The sequence below is a fragment of the Hoplias malabaricus genome, chromosome X1 (genome assembly GCF_029633855.1).
Source record: "Hoplias malabaricus isolate fHopMal1 chromosome X1, fHopMal1.hap1, whole genome shotgun sequence".
In the NCBI taxonomy this organism is placed as follows: domain Eukaryota; kingdom Metazoa; phylum Chordata; class Actinopteri; order Characiformes; family Erythrinidae; genus Hoplias; species Hoplias malabaricus.
This window is the reverse complement of record NC_089818.1, coordinates 2,582,673-2,596,521: the sequence shown is the minus strand read 5'-3', so window position 1 is coordinate 2,596,521 and position 13,849 is coordinate 2,582,673. Positions and strand designations below refer to the sequence as shown.

Genomic DNA, 13,849 nt, shown 5'->3' with positions numbered 1-13,849 from the left:
GTTGTTCCAGAAGCCTTTTATGGCAGGTATGTATTAAATTACATAAATCATTAAATAATCATTAAATTGGATTTGCCATAGTTTCTACCATTCAGCTAATATTTATGGTATTGTTAGGACATTGTAACCAGTTTAAGCTTTAACTGATTTTTTAATGTGATACTACAGCAGATGTCTATTATTTCACAATGTAACATTTATGAAATTATTCAAATATGTTGCATTATTATTACATCTAAGAAATCTCAGAATTATGTAATACCTACATAACTACACAGAAACTTTCCACTAATTTGAACTATACATTGTGTAACTTTTACATTATTACTGAGGAATAACTGTGTTGTAACATGGTGAGATAATCATATCGTTATACCTTTCTGTAATAACACAGTACTTACATACCAACTACACAAGAACTGTCCACTTATTTTAAAGTGGACAAGAAACAGTAGATGTAGTTCACATAATTTATAAGACGAATCCCATTCTTTAAAAAAAATCTTGTGTTTAACACTAAAATAAAAATAACAAGCAGTTTATATGCCACTTATTAGACAAGTGTTGCACCATGTTGTGTCGTTGAATATGACGTCATGAGGTTGGTTGTCTTGGGGTAACTGCATTAGTTTATATTAGCTTGCATTAGTAAACTCAATGAAAAATAAAAGACAAACCGAAAAACACTTTTGAAAGTAAATAAATAATTAATACATAATAATAATAATAATAATAATAATAAAAGCAGTCCACTTTCATACATGCCTCTTAAATGTAGAAGTTCTTTGGTGTTGGCTAGCTGCACTGAAGTGAAAGAATCCCCCACTTAGCCCCCACAATGCTAGGGTTCGTAGCGAGCACTTTGTACATGGAGGAGAAAAAAATAAAATAATATAGGCGGCACAGTGGCGCAGCAGGTAGTGTGGCAGTCACACAGTGCCTCCAGTTCTTTACCAGGTGTGAGTGAATGTGTATGTGTGTCTGTGTTGCCCTGTGAAGGACTGGCGCCCCCTCCAGGGTGTATTCCCGCCTTGCGCCCAATGATTCCAGGTAGGCTCTGGACCCATCGCGACCCTGAATTGGATAAGCGGTTACAGATGAATATATATATATATATATATCTCAGATGTCCCCCAGAGTAGCAATAACAGAGGCCTTTTGGTTCCTATTATAGGTCAGTGGAGTATCGCAGTGATTTTGAATCTGTAATTTTAAGGTCAAAATGTTACACTGTTTCTTTAATCAAGTTGTTGTTTTCTTTAAAGAAACATTATGTAATAATTTTTACTATATAATTACAGATTCAAAATCATTGCATTGCTCCACTGACCTGTAATAGGGAGAACAGGGCATATTTTATTGCTACTCTGTCCTCTGCACTGCATAAACTGCACTATGAGTTGTGGAAGAGGGTAGGGAACCACCGTCTTCCCAAACCCTCCCGACTGATTTCAGTACAGTGCTGTAAATATGAATTACACTAGGGGGTGTTCCAGAAGCAAAAAAAAACTTTACTTAATGTTCCTTTGAACAGTTGGTTAGTTATAGTTAGTGTGCTCCTGCTTGAATGGAGTGTAAGTCTGCAGCCACCTCAGCCCTTTGTGAAAACTGGTCACCCCTGCTGTTGGGGACAGGTATGCCTTTCTGCTTCTTTGCTTGTCCTCTTGCCACCATGAAATGGAATAAGCTGAAAAGATGAAAATAAATAAGACAGACTTACAATATTCCTTTGTTTTACTGACAAGGTAGCTTAACTTGCAGTCCATTTTTGTAAATTAAGACATTATTATGCCGCTATACAGTAGTTTCCCAGTCTTATTCTTAGTAAACTAGCTTCAAAAACGTAAAACTTTACGTTTAAACTACAGATTTCACTAACATTTATATGGCTTTTTTTTAAGCCCTGGTAGGTGATACCACCACTGCATCTGCCTACTATAACTAGCAAGCTGGTGATTCTAAGTAGCAGGCCTACTAGCTGCCCAATTGAACTGCATTTATCAATCAGATATTGACTAGGGATATTTGCTAACATCGGCTTACTTGATGATTTAGTAAAATAGACTTTCACATATACTGACGTTTTAAGCTTTACTCTGTACCTTTTACATGTTAAATAGCTAAACAGAAATCGTTAGCTAAAGTTAGCTACAATACTTGCTGTTGATGGACTGCTCCAGGGTCTCCACACGGACTTTATGCACAGAGAGCATGGACTTCTCACTCACAGCAAAGCATCTGGTAAGTGCGGGTCAGGATTGTGCTGGAAAGATCCCGACCGCGAGTGTTCTCCCACGTCTAGTTCCAAATAACCAACCTCATGACTTGGTCACAGACGCAACAGCAATATGGCAGCGAGCCAGAGCGATACTATTAGACAGAAACAAATATTAATGTTTTATAATTTATTGTGTAATTGTTTTATATTTAAAATATTCTCAAAATAATTCAACTTATTTAGACAAGTTTTATTGAAAGACTGTATTTTATCTTTAGTAATATTAATGTAACAACAAAGCCCATAAAGATGACAGGATTTATGGATCTTATCAATCAGCAAAGCAATATATAAAACAACACACAATAATTCAAATATATCTATCCAGCTGGCAAACACAAAGCAGTAAATATGAATATTACAATACATTTTCAAGCTATACTAATATGTCTACTGTCATTATTAGGATACATGTACTAAATTACTTTTAGTTTATGAAATCTGGAGTAATAGCATATGTGTTACAATGAGATATGTACTCATGTAGGTACTATGTAATAATTTAGTGGTAATAATGGACATCTGCTGTCCTATCACATTTACAGAATGGTTTAAAGCTGAAACAGGTTAAAATGTCTCAACAATAACATAAATATTAGCTAAATGTTAGAAACTATAGCATATCCAATTTAATGTCTTGATGTAAGTTAATACATGCCTGCCAGAAAAGTCTTCCAGTCTCATTACAAATGTTATTTCACATGCTATTACATGTGTATAATTACATGAAGATCCACTCGTTTAATTACAAAAGGCAGAACTGAAGTTGATACACATGTAATTAGATAAGCTTTAGTACTGTAATTTATCTGTAACAGGTACTAATTCATCAGTAGTTACTTAGTTACTTTGTTGCTGCATATGTTGTACATGGGTAGCTACAGTTATTAGAGACACTAATATAAAGTGGGACCCACTTTCATAAACAAAACTTATCACTAACACACAAACACATGAAGAAAGTTACTACGCAACTTATTTAGTACTACACCTTGTGTCCTCATATCTGTTTCAGCTCACTCTAGTCCAGTAACTCTTGTATGGCCGCTTTTTTTTTTTTTTTTTTTTTTTCTTCTCTCCCCTCCCCCCCCCCCACTTTTTTTTGCTTTCTCTGCCATAATATCCATACTGGGAATACCAAGCTAGAGTCTTCTTGTAGTGAGGTAAACACCTGTGTGATTTGTGCCATAAAGTGCTGAGAGAGAGAAAGACCTCCACCCCTTGATTCAGAAGTTGCATAGGCTCTATTGGAACACTACACTCATTTAGAAGCTTTCATTTTAAGGTAGAAAAAATACATAAGTGTTCCTTTAACCAGATGTCCATGTTGCTCTTGTGTGATTTACAGATTTACAGTATGACGTTACGTTTGTCTGCGTTATTTGAGGAGCACATTCGCAGAATCATCTCCGATCACAGAAGTGCAGTAAAAAGCAGCTCACGTCTGCGCCGCAGTCAGAGGTTCAGAAGGAGACTTCAGCAGCAGGAACACATGCTCTCCAACCCACAGTCCATGAGGTGTGGCTTTATTTCTATGTAAAATGTATCCTACCTTGTGGGTTGTTTTTCAACAGATCAGAAAAGTAGTCAGCAGCTTGGATTCTTGCATTGCACCTCTCAATCACCAGGCAGTGGACCGGGCCATGGGACTTGATATTTACTCATATTAATTTTGCACAAAAACAAAACTTTTCCCATTGCTGAATTCAGTGATGCAGCAGACACCTGAGCTGTTAGTTTCTTTTCTTTCATGTCTCCCCTCAGTCAGAAAAGGGCTGCTATTAATACTCAGGAGCACACAGAAGCACCTACAATCAAATCCAACAAATCTACCTCAACCAAGACATCTGCCCAAGAGCGCCGTCGCAGGAACAGACGTAGCTCTGCACTTGCATCCGAGGACTTTATCTCTGAGGGCTCTAAGGGCGCGTTGTCTTCTTCAGGTACTGTTCCTCAACACAGAGACAGATTGTTCAGTCTGACAGGATTACTGAGTTTGCCTCCAGGTCTTTACCAGTACAGATGTGTTCCTTGTTTTTTACACTCACTTATTCAAAGAGAGGTGAACACTAACTGTGAATGTTTTAATCTCTCCCAGCTGTAGACTCTGATAGTGAGGTGTCTCTTCATGGTTTGGATGATGATAAGGGCCGTTCATCATTACGTCGGTTCAGGCGAGAAACGAGAGCCTCAAGGAGAGCCAGGGAGACCCGAGAGCCAAAAAAACCCAGAAAACGGGGTGAGAGTATGACTGTGTAAAGTCTAGTTTCATTTATCTGTGAATTTCTGAACACAGATCTAACTTGGACTCTCGATCCTGGATTCATATTCAGACAATCTAATTTCTCAAGTTCAGCAGATTATCCAAACAATATCCGCTCCCTCCAAACTCTATTAGAGAGGCTGGAGCTCAATGAGGGTTTTTTTGTGAGTTTTATCTTCTGTTGTATTATCTGCTGTTTTTGTTTTTGCAGTGGCTCAGACCCAAAGTGAGAAAGACTCCAGTGAAGAGGATGAGGAAGATGATTCTGAGAAATCCAGCTCATTAAAACGAGTTCAGACAAGCAGGAGCAGATCTACACGACTGACCAGGAACTCAACTGCTGACCACAGAAAAACAGGTTATTATTTGTTAAAGTAAACACAATATTAACTTACATTTTTTTAACAATACACGGTTTTTAAGAACTTTAATGCATTTTCTTTTTTTAACCCTTTCGAATTACAAGATTTTTGAAAACTCCAGGTTCATGAAGGTAGTTTAACCTCAGCACTATATTTGTGTCTCAGAAGGCGGTGCTGATGTGAAGGAGCTGAATAATTCGTCTCGTATGGAGCGCAGAAAGATGCGGCACAGCAGCAGTTCTGATGAAGAACATTCAGAAGGAGAGTACGCCGTGCGGAGACGGAGGAGAACGGCACTAGCTGCAGTCAGTAAAATGAAACTAATGGAAGCTTCTGAAGAAGATGAGGTTTCAGAGCAGGAGAACCAACCACTCTCTCGTTCCTGCAAACGCGCTGCGGTCCTACACAGCTCCGACTCCGAGGAACACCAGCATGAGAGTAAGACGCCCACAAAAATATGCTGACCAGTTAATTAGAAACACATCCATTAAGCTCCTCTGCCTGTTATTATTGTCCATCTGCCTATTATTATGTCCTTATGAAAGCATGTAACTATTAGCCACTAGAAGTGTCCAGTTTGGATTTATTTTTCTTTCCAGCTCCTGATTTAACAGTTGGGGTCAGTTTGGGAATAGATTAGCCATTAGCCATAAAAATATAAACTGGTGGATTTGTCTGTTTACTATAGATTATTTAGTTTATTACTGTTATACCAGCCACAATTTTCTGTTCTTCCTGTACGAACACATTCTGATTAACTCTTGGCTGAGCCGCTCTGTAGAAAAATGTTCTTTAAAATTCCAGGTGACTGAGCTCACTCTGATGAAATCTGTAATATTTTTGTGCGCAGAGTCCAGTGAGAGTGAAGGTTCTGAGAGTGAGGAGGAGAAGAGCGAGGCTGACAGTAACTTCTCTGTTTCACATCAGAACGGAGAGGATAGAGCAGCCAGCATCCGATCATCCAGGAGAACTGCACGGAAAGGTGAAGCTGATCCGAGATGAGACACAAATGGAATAGTTGTGCACACAAACTAAAGATAAAGATAAATCTCGAGTGCCTCTTTCACACATGTACATGTTTACCCGGAACCCGGAGGTGTGTGTGTGTGTGTATGTGTGAATGCGACCACTTGCAACATTCGTCCCAGACCTTACCCAGACCTTATCCTCCTCAAGCCCTAGTAAATGTTCCAGGTAAAGTCAGAGTATGCGCATGTGAGAACAGCGTGGGAAATGTTCCAGAGATTCTCCTGCACATGTAAAATCGCTGTGCACCACTCCTTAATCATGTTTCATCTCCCTTGTCTGAGGTAGAAAATCTCCCTCTGTGTGCTGCATGTGTGATTGACCGTTCCGAGACAGACCTGATACTCCGGAGTTTCTCAAGAAGAGAAAGATTGTGGGAAAAGGGGAAAAGATTGAAAAGGGGAAGAAGGTGATTTGGCTTTAAAACACAGGAAGTCTTATAGCCGGAAAACTGTGTGACCCCAGCTATGCGCTTCATTTGCAGAGCATAATTCAAACATATACATCATTTCCCATAAACTACAGACTCGAGTTCACAGAAAACACAGTATTAACAAAAAAGTGTGCTAATACTCCTGAATATTTATTTAATGACAAAAGCTCAAAAGAATGCCAATGTTGTCTCTGAGCAACTCTGCTGTATTTTGTAAATATAAACAGGCTCAGATGCCTGAAGCTTGCTTAAAAAATTCATGACAGAGGTGAAATAATAGAGTTTATTTTTAATAATTTTCCAGTTCCACCATTTTGTAACACTCCACTATAAACAGGAGAATATAAAATGAATAAAGGGAGCGGCCACCACAGTGTCTGACTTTGATGCAGAGAGGGGGCACGGTCACCACTTGGCCTGAACGATAATTCCAAGATTCAGGAATAATAGCAGCTGCCTAAAAACTTTTTATGTTTAATTTCTTAAAGTAAAAAGAAACCTAAGCTGTGTTTAGGTTATTTCATGTAGAAAAAGCACAAAGTTATTGTCACTTTAAAAATGAAATAGTTAATACTTAGATGCTGAAATTGAGTTCCTGCAGAAGGAAACCTAATGAGCAGCTGCAGGAATCTTCCACCTATGAACAATTTTATACATTTTTAGAAGATATTGATAAAGTTAAAGGATTTGTGGGTTTTTTGTGTCTTTTTTGCAGATGATTCTCCACAAGTTAACGGACATCGCAGACCCCTCCAAAAAGAGGACAGTGAAGATGAGGTCGATAGAGAACAAAGTGAATATGAAAGTGTAGAAGATGAGGAAGATGTTGAGGAGGAGGAGAAATATGAGGATTCCATTAGCCGAAGAAAGTCTGTCCGGAAGACGGCACGAGCTGCAGCCAGTAAAATAAAACAACTTACAGAAAGTGAGGAGGAGAATCGCTCCAGAATGAGGCGACAGAAGAATTTTACAAAGAAACAGGAGAGTTCCAGAAGCTCTGAAGAGGACTCTGATGCTCTAAAGCATGAGAAACACCTTCATCAGAATGGAGGAAAAGTGGACGCACAGGACCTTAAATACTCAGAGAAAACCAGTAATACCACCTTAAAAAGCCACAAACAAGCATCTGCCTCAAATGTATGCGCAGCAGGTGCCTATCTGTCAGGAAGACAGAGAACAGAGAACATCACTTCAAGGAGGAGAATCACATCTGATGATGATGATGATGATGACAATGGTGAAGTTAAAATAAATGGTGAGAATTCAAGCAGCAGTGAATATGAGATCCAAAACAAAAAACAGTTAAGAACAGTGTCAGAGTCAAAAGGCAGGTCAGACTCTTCTGATTCTGAAAGTGAGGAGGTGTCGAACTGGAGGCGCAAGAAGAGCCAGAACAAAAAGGAAGAGTCTTCGGAAGAGTGGCAGCAGAGCGATGAATCTGAACCAGAAGAGAAACCATCTCCCAGACGAAAAGCCACACTCCGAGTTCTCCCCAAGAAGAAGTACATCACAGAGACTGAGGAAGATGAAGAAGATCAACCAGGAAATGGGAGAAAACCTATTCCAGGTTCCTCCTCTAAACGTAAGTGTATCAGGTGTTCAGACTCTGAAGATGAAGAAGGCAGGAGAAGCAGTAGAAGGGAGAAGCCTTCTCAGAGGAGAAAAAAGCACCCTAAGCTCTCCAAACACAGTTCTGAAGAGTCTGATAGTTCCATGAGCAGACGGAAAGTGCAGAATGGCTCTTCATGCAGGCAGCACAGCCCATCCGAAGAGGAACACTCTGATCATAAAAGTATGCGGAGAAATGGGAAGCGGAAGCATAGTGAAAGTTACAGTAGCAGTGGCGAAAGTGAGTTCAGCTCACAGTCAAAGAGCAACAAGAAGAGAACCCAGAGGAACCGTAAACGTGGAACAGCACTTCACAGTTCAGACAGTGACGTCTCCTGTGAGAAACCTCTGAGAGCCAGGAAAATTCAGACCAGAAACTTAGGCAAACGGACTGTGTGTTATAGAGACAGCGAGTGAAACATTCGAACCCCAGTGGACATTTCTCACTGTGAGATCACTAAGAAAATGTGACAATTTTTCTCATTGATTGGAAGGGATTTTATCCTGAGCCATTTCCTTTTAATACAGAGGGTAATCAAAGCTTGACCCCTGTGCATCCAGTGAGCTCCAGTTTCTCAGTATTTGGTGTTGTTGTCTCTTTAACGTTTCCATGATTTGAGCCTAGGATGTCTTTTAGAAGAACCAGGTTCCTCCGCTCACTCACTTAAAACAACTGAAGCAAATCGTGTCCCATTTATTCCTCCCTCTCTCATTTGTTAGTGATGTCTCCCAAAATGTTTAAATGGAAAAAGGATTAGTTGCAAAAATACATCTTAAATGTCCAGATATAAAATAATCTTATGGTTCAGCGCTACCTTTGTGACATAGCATCCAGGTGGAAGTGTTTAATTGTCACGGAACACAGCTGGGCTTGGGTTAAGCATTTAAATATTTTTTGGAATAAAATTATTTGTATTATGTCTTAAAGTTTCTTATTAAGCCATTTCTACACATTGCATGCTTGAACCCTAATAAATTATATGCTAGGGTCAGGGTCCCAATGCTCATACAGAGTTCTTCAGTGAAGAATATACATCCACTGAGGGATCCATCCTTGTGTGACATGCTCCCTCTGGATTAACTGCCTTTAAACACATGAGAGAAATTTAATCAATTTTCTGACTGCAGGCTCACAGTGAGAAATATCAGAAATCCACCAGGTTTCCAGGGATTGGACCTGCTGAGATGAGATGAAGGACAGAGACACGCTGACTTGATTTTCTGAGACATTAAAGAAAAGCACTGGATCTCTTTATACTGTGAATCAGTTTCAGGGATATTTATATAATTTTGTGTCGGAATGGGGCGTTGTGTGTGCAGGTGCTGCCGGTTCAGTTGCTCCGACCTGTGTTCTGTAATTTGGACAACAGGAATGACTTCTTTTATTTAGAGGAGCATTGTCTGCTTGGGTGCTATTTATGATATACCTCCTGCTTCAATTAAGCATACTTTGCAGGCTTGCACTAAAATTTCACACTGTACTGAGGTTTTTCTACACTAGATCTGGTTTAGAAACTCAGGGGTCAACTACGTTTACCAGTTTCAATTTATTTTCTTGTTTTGCTTGTTGAGATTAAGAATGAAATTGTGTTTTTCAGTGGAACTGTGATGAATGTTCTTCCTTTTATTTTTTTGACACTCCTTGAAAATTATTGTTAACGTATTGCTCTTGTTTAAGGGATTTTTGAGCTGCAAAAGTTCAATTTTTTTTTTTTTTTTTTTTTTTTTGCTGTAAATATGAAATGATTTCTTTTTCCCAGTTTTCTGAGAATCACTTTGTAGCAAATATTTGCATATTTAAATTTGTTGAGCATTATTTTGTAAAACCTGAAAGCATTGTCTTGCCATAGTGTATAAATTGGTACATATTTGCTGAGTACAGGAAATCAAATCAGTACTTGCTGCAAAAATTGTGATTTCTCATATTGGGAAGCCATTTTAGCGCCTTGTACTTTTCAGTATTAATATTTTTTCCAACTTTTGAGCAGAAAAAGCCTTTTGTACCCAACGTAATGATAAAGGGGTGTTGGAGTTGATCTGTCCTGACCTTTTCTTAATTTCTTTTTCATAAAGCTGATGCCACTTCAGAGGTGAAGTCTGGAGTGAGAGAGGTTGAGTTTATGATAAATAAAAGCCTGCGGTTTAACAGCGGAACTGATTACAGTCTTTTGTCTTTATCTCTTCTCTGCATTTATTTATGACTGTGGTGTAACCTGACACTGACCTTTGTTCCATGTACGTTTTCAAACCTGACGTGTCAATCCCTCAGAATCATGCTGCTTTACAGCACAGGACAGCACCCAATTAAAGAGATTTTAAAAAGCTTGTAAGAAGGAAAACCCGCTTTCTTGTTGTGTGTTTGTAAGTTGTGAAACTTGAACATTTTTGAAAAAAAAAAACTGTGGTGTTGATCTGTTCCACCCACAGCAGTGTAGCTCCAACCCCTTCACTCCACCATTTCCACATGCGTATCCACTCCTCAACACACACAATCACTGTCTCTCACATTCCCTGCAGCCCTCTCTGCAGTGATTACCCTGGACTTATGGAAGATTGAAGCCAGGAGAAAGTTATAGTAGTCGAGATTTAAAATGACTAGAGACTGGACTAGCACCTGGGCAGCCTCCTGAGAAAGAAAATTTGCAGGACGTTGTACCGGAGAAATCTGCATCACACTGTCAGGTTTGCAATATGTGCTGCAAACGATAGCTGGCCATCCAGAATCACGACAAGTCATTTAGCATCTCCAGACGGAACAATTGAGGAGTTTTCACATCATAGCAAGATCACGATGAGGACCAGCCATCCCAGTAGCTCAATCATGATAAAAATGATTTTAAATGATAATAAGCTTTGTTACTGAATAAAAGTGCAGAGTATTTTAAACAGAGCTGTAACTGCTCAAAAAGGAATGTTTTAAGTCTTGATTTAAAAGTGTCTAAATTTGAGGGTCTTCTAATATTCTCAGTCAGCTGGCTCCATTTAAGAGCAGCATAGTAACTACTAGTGGAGGGGGCGGGGGGTGGCAGAAGTGAAAGACTGGTGGATTTTATTTATCTTCTCCACAAAGAAAGTGACAAAACGATATGGTGTTAAGGATAAGGATGGCGGGGGAGAGGAGGAATTGAGAGAGGAGAAAGATCAGATGCTCCTGCTTCCAGTCTCCGTCTGTAGAAAGACGACTTTGCGGTAGTTACTTTATTTGAGACCAGGAATAGGAGAGACCTATCCAGAGACCGCCACGACGTCAGTGTTGCTGTAGCGCTGAGAATTATTCACCACCCAAATCATACCTGCTCTGTGGGGGTACTGACTAATGTAGAACAGGGGTAAAGGGGAATAAGATGTATGCAGAGCAACAGATGTACGTGTGTAAGTGTAGAACTACAGAGTGACCAGAGTGGAGAGTGGGGCTGGGAGGGTTGACATTGAGGAGAGAAGCATGGAGGTGGTTTTAATATTATGGCTGATATTGAATTATGTATATATTCTGTTAGAGGATCCTGAGCCCCACGTCATCGTCCCTGACCCGGTAAATGATCCCTGTAAACTCAGAGGAGGCATTGAAGATGAATGGACTGTGGATCCAAGCCAAACTCCACTTAAAATAAAGCATTTTATCAGCTGAATGAACTCACCGCTGAGAGGCAGGTACAGACGTCAACCCAGTTATAAAAGACTGAGATCTGGACTCTGTCCACTGTCTCTGTCTCTGTAACCACAGTTTGACTCTCTCTCTCTCTCTTTCTCTCTCTCTCTGTCTCTCTGACCATAGTTTGACACTCTCTCTGTCAGAGTCACGATGCCCGCCGACTACAATGGACGATGGGAGATGGTAAGCAATGAAAACTTTGAGGAGCTGATGAAGGCTCTAGGTAAGATTCTTCCCACCTTCTTCCTTTCTTCAACAACACAAACACAGCTGGACTCTAAAAACAAATGACTGGAAATCTTTATTTCATGCAGAATAGAAATGGTGGGAGTGGGTTATGTGGGTGCAGAATGATATCAGGGAGATTTGTATTGTGGTTTTCACTGGAAGAGTTCCCCCACTTTGTGTTCTTCTGTTCAATTTTAGGTGTTCTAGAAAATTTCCATTCCATTATGTTCAATTCCATATGTTCTATTCTGGAAAGGTTCTATTACAGATGTTCTATTCTGGGAATGTTCTATTTCAGATGTCCTGATCCTGATGTTCTCTTCTGCATTTATAACCGAGCTTTGAGATCGCAGTTTGATTGGCTGAAAATTGTTCTTCTCTTATGACAAATATCAGTGGAGTCATTCCCCTGAACAGTTTCTAAACTCCAGATAATTGCTTTACCACCCATGGAAAACAGAAAGACAGGGAAGACAGAAAAACATTGAAGACAAGAAGGACAGTTAGTTGATCAATGATGAAGGAAATTTGTTTCTTATTCACCAGCTGCTTGTCTGAATTTTAAAATCTGATGCTTACCGTCTACTTTAAATGATATAGTTTACATCCCAGTGCCTCTGGACAACTTTAAATATGTGACAGGTACATGCCTCAGGTCCACATTAATATTTATGGATGTTTATGCAGCTCTTTTTATGGTGCAGCTCACTTTAGACAAAGGTCAAACGTTAGCTGGTGTCTTCTGAGCTACTACTGACTCTGGGCCCATCTCGGAGCATGGTGCCAGATTTGGGTTCCGCACTGAGGACTGTGGAAGGCATTTGTTTAATATTTAATATTTAAAACATTGTCCTATTTGATTTACAAATTTTCCTTTAAAGTCATAAATCACCAGAAGCTTTTCTTTACTGTGACTGTGGCTTCGTGATTTATGGCTTTAAGATAAGAGAGTCTTTATTGTCATTATACATGAGTATAACAGAATTTAAGGTGCTGAAGTAGGAGTCTCAAATATTCCATGACTATAGCAGTTGTTCTGTAGTCATTCAGTCTTTTGCTTTTTCTTTTGTAATGATAGAGTTATTAATGCTTGCAGGTTCAGCTGAGCAGCTAAGGCCAGATACTTCCCTGATCTTCTGTTATCTTCTCTCTCTCTCTCAGACATTGACTTTGCAACCCGGAAGATCGCTGCTCATCTCTCACAAACAAAGGTGATCGTCCAGGACGGAGACAAGTTTGAGACAAAGACACTCAGTACTTTCAGAAACTATGAGGTGAACTTTACAGTGGGGCAGGAGTTCGAAGAGCACACCAAGGGCCTGGACAACAGAATGGTCAAGGCAAGTGGGACAGTGTTTGTGTGGGATGGAAAGACGCTGGTGTATGTTATTTATTGTGCTTTTTGTGTGATTCAGACTCTAGTGCAGTGGAATGGAGAGAAGCTAGTGTGTGTGCAGAAAGGTGAGAAGGAGAACCGAGGCTGGATACATTGGATTGAGGGAGACCTGCTGCATCTTGTAAGTACCACTATTAGTATTAATCATAAATGATTATAATTATTATTACTGTTCAGATTATTGTTAATACTGTATGTGTGTGTGTGTGTGTGTGTGTGTAGGAGATCACCTGTCAGGACAAAATGTGTCATCAGGTGTTTAAGAAGAAACAGTGAAGTTCAGACAGAGGTCACTCTCCTGTGTCTGATCTGATCTTGGAGAATACTGTGCATATTCATACACGACTTTAATAAAGAGCTGCGGCTGGATCTGGAAGGACTGTGTGTGTGTGTGTGTGTGTGTATGTGTGTGTGTGTGTGCGCGCTCGCATACAGGTGCTGGTCATAAATTAGAATATCATGAAAAAGTTGATTTATTTCAGTAATTCCATTTAAAAAGTGAAACTTGTATATTATACCCATTTATTACACAGACTGATATATTTCAAGTGTTTATTTTTTTAATTTGATGATTATAACTGACAACTAAAGAAAACTCCAAAT

General features: G+C 39.5%; 2 protein-coding genes across 4 annotated transcripts in view; both read left to right on the top strand.

The window, feature by feature from the left end:
- Positions 1-10,268, top strand: part of LOC136675509 (bromodomain and WD repeat-containing protein 3-like) — a 51,657-nt gene extending 41,389 nt beyond the window's left edge. The window contains exons 38-44 of one of the 2 annotated variants that reach the window (XM_066652067.1): positions 3,627-3,796; positions 4,043-4,221; positions 4,377-4,517; positions 4,753-4,899; positions 5,072-5,341; positions 5,754-5,885; positions 7,078-10,268. In XM_066652067.1, the coding sequence (XP_066508164.1) occupies positions 3,627-3,796; positions 4,043-4,221; positions 4,377-4,517; positions 4,753-4,899; positions 5,072-5,341; positions 5,754-5,885; positions 7,078-8,387 (2,349 nt within the window). In that variant the 3' untranslated portion in view covers positions 8,388-10,268. Of the gene's footprint in view, positions 1-3,626; positions 3,797-4,042; positions 4,222-4,376; positions 4,518-4,752; positions 4,900-5,068; positions 5,342-5,753; positions 5,886-7,077 lie in introns of both variants that reach the window. The other variant, XM_066652066.1, reaches the window with a different exon arrangement.
- A 1,504-nt stretch (positions 10,269-11,772) lies between these two features.
- Positions 11,773-13,522, top strand: LOC136675924 (retinol-binding protein 2-like). Of its 2 annotated transcripts, none has more exons than XM_066652736.1 (4): positions 11,773-11,845; positions 13,012-13,190; positions 13,266-13,367; positions 13,469-13,522. In XM_066652736.1, the coding sequence occupies exons 1-4, from the start codon at positions 11,773-11,775 to the stop codon at positions 13,520-13,522; spliced, it is 408 nt and encodes a 135-aa protein (XP_066508833.1). The 2 variants fall into 2 exon arrangements, with proteins under 2 accessions (XP_066508833.1, XP_066508834.1); XM_066652737.1 differs by having other exon boundaries at positions 13,012-13,202; positions 13,278-13,367.
- Positions 13,523-13,849: the final 327 nt, after the last annotated feature.